This window comes from Salmo salar, chromosome 02 (genome assembly GCF_965601325.2).
Source record: "Salmo salar chromosome 02, fSalSal1, whole genome shotgun sequence".
Lineage (NCBI taxonomy): Eukaryota > Metazoa > Chordata > Actinopteri > Salmoniformes > Salmonidae > Salmo > Salmo salar.
This window is the reverse complement of record NC_138292.1, coordinates 75,812,715-75,827,500: the sequence shown is the minus strand read 5'-3', so window position 1 is coordinate 75,827,500 and position 14,786 is coordinate 75,812,715. Positions and strand designations below refer to the sequence as shown.

Below are 14,786 nucleotides of genomic sequence, written 5' to 3'. Positions count from 1 at the left end.
CTCTCCTTAGACTGTTCCCTCTCTCTCCTTAGACTGTTCCCTCTCTCTCCTTCAACTGTTCCCTCTCTCTTCTTCAACTGTTCCCTCTCTCTCCTTCAACTGTTCCCTCTCTCTCCTTAGACTGTTCCCTCTCTCTCCTTCAACTGTTCCCTCTCTATCCTTCAACTGTTCCCCCTCTCTCTCCTTAGATTGTTCCCTCTCTCTCCTTCAACTCTTCCCTCTCTCTCCTTAGACTGTTCCCCCTCTCTCTCCTTAGACTGTTTTCTCTCTCTCCTTCAACTGTTCCCTCTCTCTCTCCTTAGACTGTTCCCTCTCTCTCTCTCCTTCAACTGTTCCCTCTCTCTCTCCTTAGACTGTTCTCTCTCTCCTTCAACTGTTCCCTCTCCTTCCTTTAACTGTTCCCTCTCTCTCCTTAGATTGTTCCCTCTCTCTCCTTCAACTGTTCCCTCTCTCCTTCAACTGTTCCCTCTCTCTCCTTCAACTGTTCCCTCTCTCTCCTTAGACTGTTCCCTCTCTCTCGTTCAACTGTTCTATCTCTCTGCTTAGACTGTTCCCTCTCCTTCAACTGTTCCCTCTCTCTCCTTCAACTGTTCCCCTTCTCTCTCCTTCGACTGTTCCCTCTCTCTCCTTAGACTGTTCCCTCTCTCTCTCCTTAGACTGTTCCCTCTCCTTAGACTGTTCCCTCTCTCTCTGCTTAGACTGTTCCCTCTCTCTCCTTAGACTGTTCCCTCTCTCTCTCTCCTTAGACTGTTCCCTCTCTCTCTCCTTAGACTGTTCCCTCTCTCTCCTTAGACTGTTCCTCTTCTCTCTCCTTAGACTGTTCCCTCTCTCTCCTTCAACTGTTCCCCTTCTCTCTCATTAGACTGTTCCCCCTCTCTCTCCTTAGACTGTTCCCTCTCTCTCCTTAGACTGTTCCCCCTCTCTCCTTAGACTGTTCCCTTTCTTTCCTTAGACTGTTCCCCCTCTCTCCTTAGACTGTTCCCTCTCTGTCTCCTTAGACTGTTCCCTCTCTGTCTCCTTAGACTGTTCCCTCTCTCTATCTCCTTAGACTGTTCCCTCTATCTCCTTAGACTGTTCCCTCTCTCTCCTTAGACTGTTCCCTCTCTCTCTCCTTAGACTGTTCCCTCTCTCTCCTTAGACTGTTCCTCTTCTCTCTCCTTAGACTGTTCCCACTCTCTCCTTAGACTGTTCACTCTCCCTCCTTGGACTGTTCCCTCTCTCTCCTTAGACGGTTCCCTCTCTCTCCTTAGGCTGTTCCCTCTCTCTCCTTAGACTGTTCCCTCTCTCTCCTTAGGCTGTTCCCTCTCTCTCCTTAGACTGTTCACTCTCCCTCCTTAGACTGTTCCCTCTCTCTCCTTAGACGGTTCCCTCTCTCTCCTTAGGCTGTTCCCTCTCTCTCCTTAGACTGTTCCCTCTCTCCTTAGAGTTAGACCACATTCTCTGTAGCTCACTACTTGGAAAACATTACATATGCGGAGTATGTAGATTTATTTAGGCTGGGATATAATCAGATCAGATCTGGATCCACATCATAGAGCTCTCGACATTTAAAGGTCATTTCCGATTGAGCCGACATATGGAGCCTTTACCGTGGATGCAGTCTCCTGCGAACGTGGGAACGTTGATGCCGATAATGATGATGATGATGGTGATGATGGTGGTGATGATGGTGGTGGTGGTGATGATGATGGTGATGGTGGTGATGTTGATGATGCTGATGATGGTGGTGATGGTGATGATGATGATGGTGGTGATGATGATGATGGTGGTGGTGATGATGGTGGTGATGTTGATGATGATGATGTTGTTTAGGTGCTGGGAGAGGAACATCAACATGGGTTACTGGTGGATTATACGCTCTCCCATCCTGTTAGCTTACCTGGTGAGTTTACTCTTCTTTTCTTTCTCTCTCTCTCTCTCTCTTTCTCTCTCTCTCTCTCTCTTCTCTCTCTCTCCCTCTTCTCTCTCTCTCTCTCTCTCTCTCTCTCTCTCTTCCCCCCCTCTCTCTCTCTCCCCTCTATCTTTCCCCCTCTCTCTCTTCCCCCTCTCCCCCCCTCTCTCTCTCTCTCTCTCTCTCTCTCTCTCTCTCTTCCCCCCCTCTCTCTCTCTCCCCTCTATCTTTCCCCCTCTCTCTCTTCCCCCCTCTCCCCCCCTCTCTCTCTTTCTCTCTCTCTCTTGCTCTCTCTCTCTCTCTTCCCCATCTCTCTCTCTCTTTCCCCCCTCTCTTCCCCCCCTCCCTCTCTCTCTCTCTCTTCCCCCTCTCTCTCTCTCCCCTCTCTCTTTCCCCCTCTCTCTTTCTTCCCCCCCTCTCCCCCCTCTCTCTCTTTCTCTCTCTCTCTTGCTCTCTCTCTCTCTCTCTTTTTCTCTCTCGCTCTCTCTCTTTCCCCCCTCTCTTCCCCCTCTCTCTCACTCTCTCTCACTCTCTTCCACTCTATCCATTGATCTCTAGAGTATTTCAACATGAGGTATTCTGACGTATTAAAGTGACTTAACTATCTGCATCAGCTTCTAGAGTATTTTAACATGAGGAATTATGATGCACAAACACTGATATATTATGTCCAGTAACTATAATATTGCATAAATCATAAATCTTAATTTGATTTATTAAATTCCAAAATTGTTACTATTTATTAGATATACTTTTTGATTACGTACATTCAGTGATCAAGTCTTAATGTTTAAAACGGTTATTTTACATCTTCAATTATTTGCTATTTTAACCCACTTCAGCAGGTATTGCTAAACGCATCGCTCATTCCACTAGCAGTCAGTGGAGGTAGGACTGCAAGCACTGTAAGATGCTGCTTGTTCCTCCTGCATGAAGGAACCATTACACCTCATAGCACAACTGAGTAATTACCCTCCAACATGAAGGAACCGTTACACCTCATAGCACAACTAACTGAGTAATTATCCTCCAACATGAAGGAACCATTACACCTCATAGTACAACTAACTGAGTAATTATCCTCCAACATGAAGGAACCATTACACCTCATAGTACAACTAACTGAGTAATTATCCTCCAACATGAAGGAACCATTACACCTCATAGTACAACTGAGTAATTATCCTCCAACATGAAGGAACCATTACACCTCATAGTACAACTAACTGAGTAATTATCCTCCAACATGAAGGAACCATTACACCTCATAGTACAACTAACTGAGTAATTATCCTCCAACATGAAGGAACCATTACACCTCATAGTAAAACTAACTGAGTAATTATCCTCCAACATAAAGGAACCATTGCACCTCATAGCACAACTAACTGAGTAATTATCCTCCAACATGAAGGAACCATTACACCTCATAGTACAACTGAGTAATTATCCTCCAACATGAAGGAACCATTACACCTCATAGTACAACTAACTGAGTAATTATCCTCCAACATGAAGGAACCATTACACCTCATAGTACAACTAACTGAGTAATTATCCTCCAACATGAAGGAACCATTACACCTCATAGTACAACTAACTGAGTAATTATCCTCCAACATAAAGGAACCATTACACCTCATAGTACAACTAACTGAGTAATTATCCTCCAACATAAAGGAACCATTACACCTCATAGTACAACTAACTGAGTAATTATCCTCCAACATGAAGGAACCATTACACCTCATAGTACAACTGAGTAATTATCCTCCAACATGAAGGAACCATTACACCTCATAGTACAACTAACTGAGTAATTATCCTCCAACATGAAGGAACCATTACACCTCATAGTACAACTAACTGAGTAATTATCCTCCAACATGAAGGAACCATTACACCTCATAGTACAACTAACTGAGTAATTATCCTCCAACATGAAGGAACCATTACACCTCATAGTACAACTGAGTAATTATCCTCCAACATGAAGGAACCATTACACCTCATAGTACAACTAACTGAGTAATTATCCTCCAACATAAAGGAACCATTACACCTCATAGTACAACTAACTGAGTAATTATCCTCCAACATGAAGGAACCATTACACCTCATAGTACAACTAACTGAGTAATTATCCTCCAACATGAAGGAACCATTACACCTCATAGTACAACTGAGTAATTATCCTCCAACATGAAGGAACCATTACACCTCATAGTACAACTAACTGAGTAATTATAATGTAAAAAAAAGTATCATGAAGTCTAGAAATGCTGAATTACCCACAATCCTCTAAAAACAGAGCCACTTGGCAAGTTGTTGCAAAAACAATTATTATGTTTAGAGTGAAAATTGACTAAATTAGACCCAGTATATTACATTGAATATACATTTTCAATGTCATGTTTTTGAACACATTAAAATGAAGTTTTAAGGTAGTCAAATATTGACGTAAAACCAGAAACCTGCATTTTCATGTTAAAATCATAGATGTCGAGGGGTAATATTTACTTAGCGCCTGAATCATTTTTACAGTGACCATGTATGTTAGTAGAAGAAGTTATAGTTCTGGGAGACCCTACCTATAACATACACACACACACACAGACAGACAGACAGACAGACAGACAGACAGACAGACAGACAGACAGACAGACAGACAGACAGACAGACAGACAGACAGACAGACAGACAGACAGACAGACAGACAGACTATAGAGAAGCAATTGGCTATGCTAATATTTAGGGTGGGCTTAATTTCTTTCTCATTTAGTCTTTTTCTCGTTCTCTTTCTCAGATGAATTTCTTTATCTTCATCCGGATTATAAAGATCCTGATGTCGAAGCTCAAGGCCCATCAGATGAGATACACAGATTACAAGTTCAGGTGGTTGAGGACTACAAATCTCTCCATCCCATGTTCCCTTCTAAAGTCATGTGCTTGATATATTAACAGGTTATAAAGTTGTGTGTCTATTGTGTGGTTGGTCTCCTTTTATGACCCCAACTTTTCCTCTCGCACCTTCTGCCTCCTTCTTTCAATTTGATAACTCTCTATCTCTCGCCCTCTCCATCTCTCTCCTTCTCCTCCCCCTTTTCATTCTGTCGCCCTCCTCCCTTTTCTCTTTCTCTCTCCCTCTCTCTCACCTTCTCCCCCTTCTCTCTCTCCCTCATACTCTCTCCCCCCTTCTCTCTCTCCCTCATACCCTTCTCTCTCTGTCTCTCTTGCTCTCTCAGGCTGGCTAAATCCACTCTGACCCTCATCCCTCTGCTGGGTATTCACGCCATCCTCTTCACCTTAGTCATCGATGAGTCCGTCCCCAAAGGTTCCAAGATGCGTCTCATCCGCCTCTTCTACGACCTCCTCTTCAACTCCTTCCAGGTCAGGAGATCAAACTTACATCACTTCCTGTATGGGCATCATGGATGTGTTCCAAATGGCACCCTCTTCCCTATATAGTGCACTATATTTGGCCAGGGCCCACAGGACATTATTAAGACTGTAATGTGGTGTTATGTTGTGTCACCATGGTGATACGGTGTAATGCTGTCATAGAGGTGAAATAGGGCAGTAATAAGACTGTGATGTGGTGTTATGTTGTATTACCATGGTGATAAGGTGTAATGCTGTCATAGAGGTGAAATAGGGCAGTAATAAGACTGTGATGTGGTGTTATGTTGCATTACCATGGTGATAAGGTGTAATGCTGTCATATAGGTGAAATAGGGCAGTAATAAGACTGTGATGTGGTGTTATGTTGTATTACCATGGTGATAAGGTGTAACGCTGTCATAGAGGTGAAATAGGGCAGTAATAAGACTGTGATGTGGTGTTATGTTGTATTACCATGGTGATAAGGTGTAATGTTGTCATAGAGGTGAAATAGGGCAGTAATAAGACTGTGATGTGGTGTTATGTTGTATTACCATGGTGATAAGGTGTAATGCTGTCATAGAGGTGAAATAGGGCAGTAATAAGACTGTGATGTGGTGTTATGTTGTATTACCATGGTGATAAGGTGTAACGCTGTCATAGAGGTGAAATAGGGCAGTAATAAGACTGTGATGTGGTGTTATGTTGTATTACCATGGTGATAAGGTGTAACGCTGTCATAGAGGTGAAATAGTGCAGTAATAAGACTGTAATGTGAATATGAACATGTACATATGAATAGTGAGTAAATATTATTTTTGTTGTCTCTTGGTGTCTTTCCTATATATTTTTACATTTTATTTATTTAGGATTTCATGTAACATCTTATCTTGTTCCTGTCTATTAATCACTGGTGTAAAGTACTAAAGTAAAAATACTTTAAAGTACTACTTAAGTAGTTTTTTTGGTATCTTTACTTTACTATTCATATTTTTGACAACTTTTACTTTTACTCCATACATTTCCCCTAGCACCCAAAAGTACTCATTACATTCTGACAGGAAAATGGTCCAATTCACGCACTTGTCAAGAGAACATCCCTGGTCATCTACTGCCTCTGATCTGGTGGACTCACTAAACACAAATGATTTGTTTATAAATTATGTCTGAATGTGACCCTGGCTATTCGTAAATTAAAAAAATAAGAAAATGGTGCCATCTGGTTTGCTAAATATAAGGAATTTGAAATGATTTATACTTTTACTTTTGATACGTAAGTATATTTTAGCAATTACATTTTCTTTTGATACTTAACTGTATTTGAAACCAAATACTTTTTTACTTTTACTCAAGTAGGATTTTACTGGGTGACTTTCACTTTTACTTGAGTCATTTTCCATTAAGTAATCTTTACTTTTACTCAAGTATGACAATTGGATACTTTTTCTACCACTGCTATTACTGTTCTGTACTTTGTCATGTATTTGTCTGATAAGGTGTTCTTAACCTCTCCCTCTCTACAGGGCCTACTGGTGGCCATCTTGTATTGTTTCGTCAACAAAGAGGTGAGTCTGAATCCCCTTTTCCCTCTCACTCCTCTCTCCCTCTCCCCCTCCCCCTCTCGCTCTTGTCTCCCCCCTCTTATAGAATCTTATCATTATCTGTCTTCATCTGCTCCTCTCTCTCTCTCTCTCTCTCTCTCTCTCTCTCTCTCTCTCTCTCTCTCTCTCTCTCTCTCTCTCTCTCTCTCTCTCTCTCTCCAGGTCCAGTCTGAGATGTTGAAAAAGTGGAAGAGGTGGAAGCTGGGTAAAGACATCGAGGAAGAGTACCGTCATACATACAGCCACTCGCCGCACGTCAAGAGCGGTAGCATCGTCACCGGCAACATGGCCGGTGTCCAAGACAACGGCAGCAACCCTAAAGACTCACAGTTAACCCCCAACCCCGACTACGACCCAGATCCTAACCCTGCCTCAACCTCCATCACCCCCAATGAGAGCAGTAGATTGGTGGGGTCCAGCCACAACAGGACGGATAAAGCAAAGACTCAATCCTCCCTGCAGTGTCCCTCCACACCACACGGTGGCACTAACAACTGCAGCACTCTGATGGAGAACATTTGTCTGGAGGAGAGGGCACAGAGTTATGCACGCCCAGAGGAGGGCGCAGAAAGCAACTTCTGACCAACGGGGGAAGACCATCCCCGGCCTATGGATTGATTGATTGGTTGATTGATAGATTGCTAAAGTGTTCGGGTGTAGAAAGAGACAACACACCTACTGGAGGGGACCGTTAATGCACTGCAGGTCCAGATCCTATGGATTGATTGATTGGTTGATTGATTGATTGGTAGATTGAGTGATTGGTTGACTGCAGGTCCAGAAGACTTGATGGTCTGAAAATATGAACCATTTTCATGTTGGTTTTTCTGTGACCATATTCTGACCACACGGGATTGACCACATTCCCCACTGTGTTCAGGACCTCAAGGAAATCTCTTCGTTGACCACGAACATTACAGTTGACGAGGACTACTGCTAAAGGAAAACTAGCAGGCCTGCTAGCTGTGTCCATGTGTACGACCGCTAACCAAACGCTACCCTCGCTCAACAACTCCCTGGCTATGCTCCGATTCTCCTCCCTTTTCTAGAAGTGTGCACTAGCACCCCCGTCAATCATTTAAAACATAGGATTGGTGTAGCTTCACATTGGCTGGAGGTAATTACCCACCATTTTCAAAATCATGTGTTCTTGTTCTCTACTGCTACTGAGAGCTTCACTTATCCTCTATGTCTTTGTGGATGTGGCCCAAATGGAGCCCTATTCCCTATCTAGTGCACTACTTTAGACCAAAACCCTATTCCCTATATAGTGCACTACTTTAGACCAGAACCCTATTCCCTATATAGTTTACTACTTTGGACCAGAACCCTATTCCCTATACAGTGCACTACTTTATACCAGAACCCTATTGTAGTACACTACTTTAGACCAGAGCCCTATTCCCTATATAGTGCACTACTTTAGACTGGAACCCTATTCCCTATATAGTGCACTACTTTTGACCATAGTGCATAGAGTGCCATTTGAAAGCTCAGCGCTGTGGTACAGTATGACCCTCAGCAGCCACCGTACTTCACTGTTGGCCAGCACAGTTTAGTTTAGTTCAGCATGTTCCTACCAAATCACCCATGGAGACATCTTGTTGATAACATCTTGCATAACTAAACCATTTATATTATAGATCTAATCCGTGTCAAAATAAGTGACATTTACACAGATTTACACACACGCACACACACACACACACACACACACACACACACGTTCCTCCCAGAGCGTTCTATCTCTGCCCTCTCAGGCCAGGACAGGACTAGATCAGAACACCCCAGAGAACAGACTCAGCTGTGGAACAACGGGACATTCCAGATTGTTGCCAGGTCTGTCTGGCATTCTGACAGACATTTCTGGAACCCCCGAGGATTATGGGACTGTGGAGGACTGGACCTCTCACCGTCTCTCTGAGAGGATTATGGGTAGTTTGTTTGGGTGCAATTTTTTGGGGAGGGAATATTGAGTTTCACCATGAACTGTTGGCCCCATTTGAGTGGACAGACAGAGTAACAGACAGACAGAGTAACAGACAGACTCACAGACAGACTGTATAAAATGTAAGTTATTCAGGTTCTATAAGGACAGCCAACCTACCGACCACCAATCAGACATAAGGATGCATCATACCAGCTCTTACCTCCAGGGGGACTATAAGGGATGGGGTACACCCCTCCCCCCTTTGCCCTCTTCCTCTTTTCGTTGACCCGACATATTCTGTCAGAATGTCTGTATCGTTGTGGACTAGCGCTATGGACTAATGGAGACATTACAATGTCTGTACATATAGATGGTGAAGATACAAGGTTTTCTGTTTTTGTGGATGTTTTATTCTGTGACCTCACCGTGCAGGAAAACCTCTAGATCGTAGGTCCGGGAGAAACTCCTATGCTTGTGATCTATCCCAGCGTTTCTCAGACTAATCAGAGCTTGATGATGCAAAAGGCTAATACCCAAGGCTGATCTGTCCTCGCTGAACCCACGTACAGTGCGTGAGGTCTAGAGCGTCGTCATCATGAGTAGGGCCTGTATTCACAAAGCATCTCCTGAGTGGCGCAGTGGTCTAAGGCACTGTATCTCAGTGCCAGACGCATCACTACAGACACTCTGGTTCGAATCCAGGCTGTATCACAACTGGCTGTGATTGGGAGTCCCATAGGGCGGCACACAATTGGCTCAGCGTCGTCCCAGTTTGGCCTGGGGTAGGCCTTCATTGTAAATAAGAATTTGTTCTTAACTGACTTGCCTAGTTAAATAAAGGTTTAATTTCAGAGTATGAATGCTGATCTACAATCAGGTCGTCCATGTAATCTTATGTGTTATGTTCTGAAAGGCAAACCTGATTCTAGATCAACACTCCTGCTCCTATTCTTAGACGTATTGTGAATACGGGCCCTGGATAGGTCCCATGGGCAGGGTAATCTCCTGTCTCTAGCCTACTCATGACGTGATATCTCCATCATGTGTAGAATGTACATACCAAGTTGTAAATCAGAGAAGAACAGGAATGAAGTATGTTGTTCTGTGTTCCGTTAGAAGTCAACAACATGATTCGAAAGATTCTACTGATTAAAAGAGAAGATGACCAACTGACCATCAAGACTGTTCTCTTTCTTGCAGCATCCCAAAGGTCACCTTATTCCCTATATAGTGCACTACTTTTGACACAGAGCCCTATTCCCTATATAGTACACTATTTTTGACTAGAACCATATTCCCTATATAGTGCAGTACTTTTGACACCGAGCCCTATTCCCTATATAGTGCACTATTTTTGACTAGAACCATATTCCCTATATAGTGCACTACTTTTGACACCAAGCCCTATTCCCTATATAGTGCACTACTTTTGGCACAGAGCCCTATTCCCTATATAGTGCACTACTTTTGGCACAGAGCCCTATTCCCTATATAGTGCACTACTTTTGACACCGAGCCCTATTCCCTATATAGTGCACTATTTTTGGCACAGAGCCCTATTCCCTATATAGTGCACTACTTTAGACCAGGGCCCTATGGGCTATAGTGAAGAGGGTTCCATTTGGGACACAACTTCTGTCATCAGGTGGTTTAATTAAACAAAGGCTTGAACACCAATCAGTTGTTTGCATGTACACGTACGTATCATTCTACACAATTATTTCACCAAGTATTCACCAATGATTGATTGATTATTTCCTCCGAGGTCCTCATCACAATGCTATTATAATGGTCTCAATGTGGTGGAATGAAAACCTGCTTTGTTCTTTCTATGTGTCCGCGGTTTACTTCGCCTGAAGAGGAAGACGAGCAGGACTTTATTGTCCAAGCCCACTGGGCACACACTGGTTCAGTGAAATGACTTGAATTAACATCTGTGCACTCTGGGAACATACAGTACTGCTTTATCCCGAACCCTCTGACCTTCTGATCAGTTTATCACGTATTATCATCATTAACATGTTGTTCAGCAGTCTGTCCTTTCTAGCTGTTGGCAGCTAGCCGCCTCTATTACCGCGGTACTGCTGAGGAGAAATCAAGAGACAAGACAGACCATGAATGTCATTTGTCAACGTCAATATTTTCCTGGAAAGAAGAAAGAAGGAAAGAAGATAAAAGAGAAGAAAGAAAAAAACGTGGCATTTCCAAAGAGCACGTTGTGACGCGCGCTGACAATCTCACTGGCGACACCTTAGAACAGTGACAGACAGTGTCGTTATGGACCCAAAATCCTCTCCAAACTTCAGAGGAATGACAGAATTCTAACCTAATAGCACTTCAGTCTGACTCCATATCAGGTGTCTTTAGATGCGAGAGGCCCTGTTTGTCTCTGACGGATCTAGCCAGGTAGTAAGCCAGGCATCACCAGTCCCAGAGACTAATGTACACCTGTCTGAAATAAACCCTCATTAATAATGTCTACACACTACGGTCTGATTCTAGACGTCAGAGTTCTAGCATTACATGAACCCAGTCACTTAAAAGCGGAGGGATCCAGTTGGAAACACAAGCAGCATACCACTTCTAAATGATGAAAGTAGTCGATCAAAGATTTAGTCTACAAACAAAGAATGTATTTTCTCAAATCAATGAATAGATGTATTACTCACAAATGAATTAGCACTCAAACAATAACAGTGTACATGAAGGACATGATGCTAAATAAAGCTGACTAAATGACTGTCACCAATAAGAGAGGGGAATAACCCTGAACAAAAAGACTGTTTTTCTGTACACACAGGAAGCTTGGAAACAAGATCTCAATTAACCAAAGGAGACACAGTCCGTTTATTAACCATGACAAACGGAAATGTCGCATTACTTTGCACTTTTCTGGGGAAAACAAAAAGGATCGAACATCCTACTGGGATTCCAGTGGAGGCTGCTGAAGGGAGGACGGCTCATAATAATGGCTGGAACGGAGCCAGTGGAATGGCATCAAACAACTACAAACCATGTGTTTAATGTATTTGATACCATTCCACTGATTCTGCTCCAGTCATTACCATGAGCCCATCCTCCCCAAATAAGATGCCACCAACCTCCTGTGTCAGATTGTAATCTAATCAAACCAAACTCAATTTGAATGTTGCGACCGGACAACAGAAATGTGCCTCAGGAGGGCTGGGGTTGTCACTAGTTACCACAGCCACAAAGTCATAAACCCCACCTATTTCTACCATTTCTCTTCTTCAAATCAGATTTTAAACCTAACCCTTACCTCAACCCTAACCTTAATCACACTGCTAACTTTATGTCTTAACCTGACCTTAAATTAAGACCAAATAGCCCATTTTTGTTTTCATACATTTTTACTATATAGCCAATTTTGACTTTGTGGCTGTGGTAACTAGTGGAAACCGAGGGATGGAGGTGCAAGCAAGGCTGTGCCTGGCTCTTTGATGTGGTAGAACATGGTCAGTTCTCTAGATAACACAATACAATGTGACTGATAACATGCTGTGCTCCCACGCCAGCAAGTCGCTGATGCTGTCGCCATCACAGAGTCCTATATCACCTCACCACTACAACAGTCTCCATCACAGAGTCCTGTGTGTGTGTGTGTGTGTGTGTGTGTGTGTGTGTGTGTGTGTGTGTGTGTGTGTGTGTGTGTGTGTGTGTGTGTGTGTACAGTGGGGGTGGAACATTACAGCCCCATCAGACTCAGTAACAGAACAGCCACCAGTGTTCTTAAAATCCAGGACCAGGTTCTATCACCACGGTAACACTGGTCATTCAGACCCTCCACTCTCCCTTCCCACCCATGTAGAATATAGATATTGTAGAATATAGATATTGTAAAAAAATAGTTTTATCCCTCTGTCCTCTCTTCTCAAATGAGTTCCCCCTCTCTTCTCTCTACGCAAATTAATTCACCCTCTTTCTACCCAAATAAATGCACCTAAATTACTTCCCCCCCACTTTCTGTCCTCTCTTCTCAAAATGAGTTTCAGCCCTCTGTCCTCTCTTCTCAAAATGAGTTTCAGCCCTCTGTCCTCTCTTCTCAAAATGAGTTTCAGCCCTCTGTCCTCTCTTCTCAAAATGAGTTTCAGCCCTCTGTCCTCTCTTCTCAAAATGAGTTTCAGCCCTCTGTCCTCTCTTCTCAAAATGAGTTTCAGCCCTCTGTCCTCTCTTCTCAAAATGAGTTTCAGCCCTCTGTCCTCTCTTCTCAAAATGAGTTTTACCCCTCTGTCCTCTCTTCTCAAAATGAGTTTTACCCCTCTGTCCTCTCTTCTCAAAATGAGTTTCAGCCCTCTGTCCTCTCTTCTCAAAATGAGTTTCAGCCCTCTGTCCTCTCTTCTCAAAATGAGTTTCAGCCCTCTGTCCTCTCTTCTCAAAATGAGTTTCAGCCCTCTGTCCTCTCTTCTCAAAATGAGTTTCAGCCCTCTGTCCTCTCTTCTCAAAATGAGTTTCAGCCCTCTGTCCTCTCTTCTCAAAATGAGTTTTACCCCTCTGTCCTCTCTTCTCAAAATGAGTTTTAGCCCTCTGTCCTCTCTTCTCAAAATGAGTTTCAGCCCTCTGTCCTCTCTTTTCAAAATGAGTTTTACCCCTCTGTCCTCTCTTCTCAAAATTTGTTTTAACCCTCTGTCCTCTCTTCTCAAAATTTGTTTTAACCCTCTGTACTCTCTTCTCAAAATTTGTTTTAACCCTCTGTACTCTCTTCTCAAAATGTGTTTTAACCCTCTGTACTCTCTTCTCAAAATTTGTTTTAACCCTCTGTACTCTCTTCTCAAAATTTGTTTTAACCCTCTGTACTCTCTTCTCAAAATTTGTTTTAACCCTCTGTACTCTCTTCTCAAAATTTGTTTTAACCCTCTGTACTCTCTTCTCAAAATTTGTTTTAACCCTCTGTCCTCTATTTTCAAATGAGTTCACCCGCTCTTCTCTCTACCCAAATAAATGCACCTAAAATACTTTCCCCCTGATTTCTATCCTCTCCTCTTAAATTTGTTTAAAACCCTCCATCTTCAAATGACTATCTTTTTTCAAAAACTATTTTACACCCACAGTGACCTTCAGTGTGATGATGTTGTTCTCTTGAGACAAGATGTTGTTCATTGTGACATCACCCCGCCCCACTGTTCTCCTGTATTCTGAGCTGCAGTAGTTGCTGTGTGTTCTGTCTGTGCATTATGACGTCATGGCTGTGTGTTCTGTTGTGAATCAGACAGTAGTGAATGAGCCCAGAGTGTTGTTGTTTGAGCCTTTAAGGCCTGATTAATCCACTGCTCTTATCTGGACTCTGCCACTCTGCTCTGTTTCAACATTGAAACAAGACCCCATTCATCTTAAACCACATGTGTACCCTGTTCACAGACACGCACACACACACACTCACGCACAGTCCATCCATCTGGAGCTGTATGTGTTCAGTGTTCACAGGGTTTCTTCAGTGTTTAGTCAGCGTTTAAATTGATGACCAAAACTTTGGTTAACCCCACATTTCCAGGTCAGCTCCCTACTTAATCATTGTGTGATGGGTGTGTAAGTGTGTGTGTGTGTGCGCCTGCGTCTGTGTGAGTGTGTGTGTCTGTGTGTGTGTGTGTGTGTGTGTGTGTGTGTGTGTGTGTGTGTGTGTGTGTGTGTGTGTGTGTTTGACTGATTGAGTCTGTGTGTGTGTGTGTCTGAGTCTGTGTGTGTGTGTGTGTGTGTGTGTGTGTGTGTGTGTGTGTGTGTGTGTGTGTGTGTGTGTGTGTGTGTGTGTGTGTGTGTGTGTGTGTGTGTGTGTGAGAGAGAGAGAGAGAGTCTGTGTGTGTGTGTGTGTGTGTGTGTGTGTGTGTGTGTGTGTGTGTGTGTGTGTGTGTGTGTGTGTGTGTGTGTGTGTGTGTGTATGTGTGTGTATGTGTGTGAACCTACATCCCCATTTAGAGGGGGAGAAGTGGTTAAGAACCACATGGGGAACGTTCTACCTCTAACCTCTCCT

The 14,786-nt window shown here is 43.2% G+C and overlaps 1 protein-coding gene across 2 annotated transcripts in view; it reads left to right on the top strand.

Annotated features, from left to right (window-relative positions):
- The window catches only part of LOC123730972 (glucagon receptor), a 57,478-nt gene extending 47,501 nt beyond the window's left edge, over positions 1–9,977 (top strand). For both annotated transcript variants that reach the window (XM_082967084.1, XM_045709763.2), the window contains 5 exons: positions 1,813–1,882; positions 4,698–4,786; positions 5,137–5,281; positions 6,796–6,837; positions 7,036–9,977. In XM_082967084.1, the coding sequence (XP_082823210.1) occupies positions 1,813–1,882; positions 4,698–4,786; positions 5,137–5,281; positions 6,796–6,837; positions 7,036–7,455 (766 nt within the window). In that variant the 3' untranslated portion in view covers positions 7,456–9,977. The remainder of the gene's footprint in view (positions 1–1,812; positions 1,883–4,697; positions 4,787–5,136; positions 5,282–6,795; positions 6,838–7,035) is intronic.
- Positions 9,978–14,786: the final 4,809 nt, after the last annotated feature.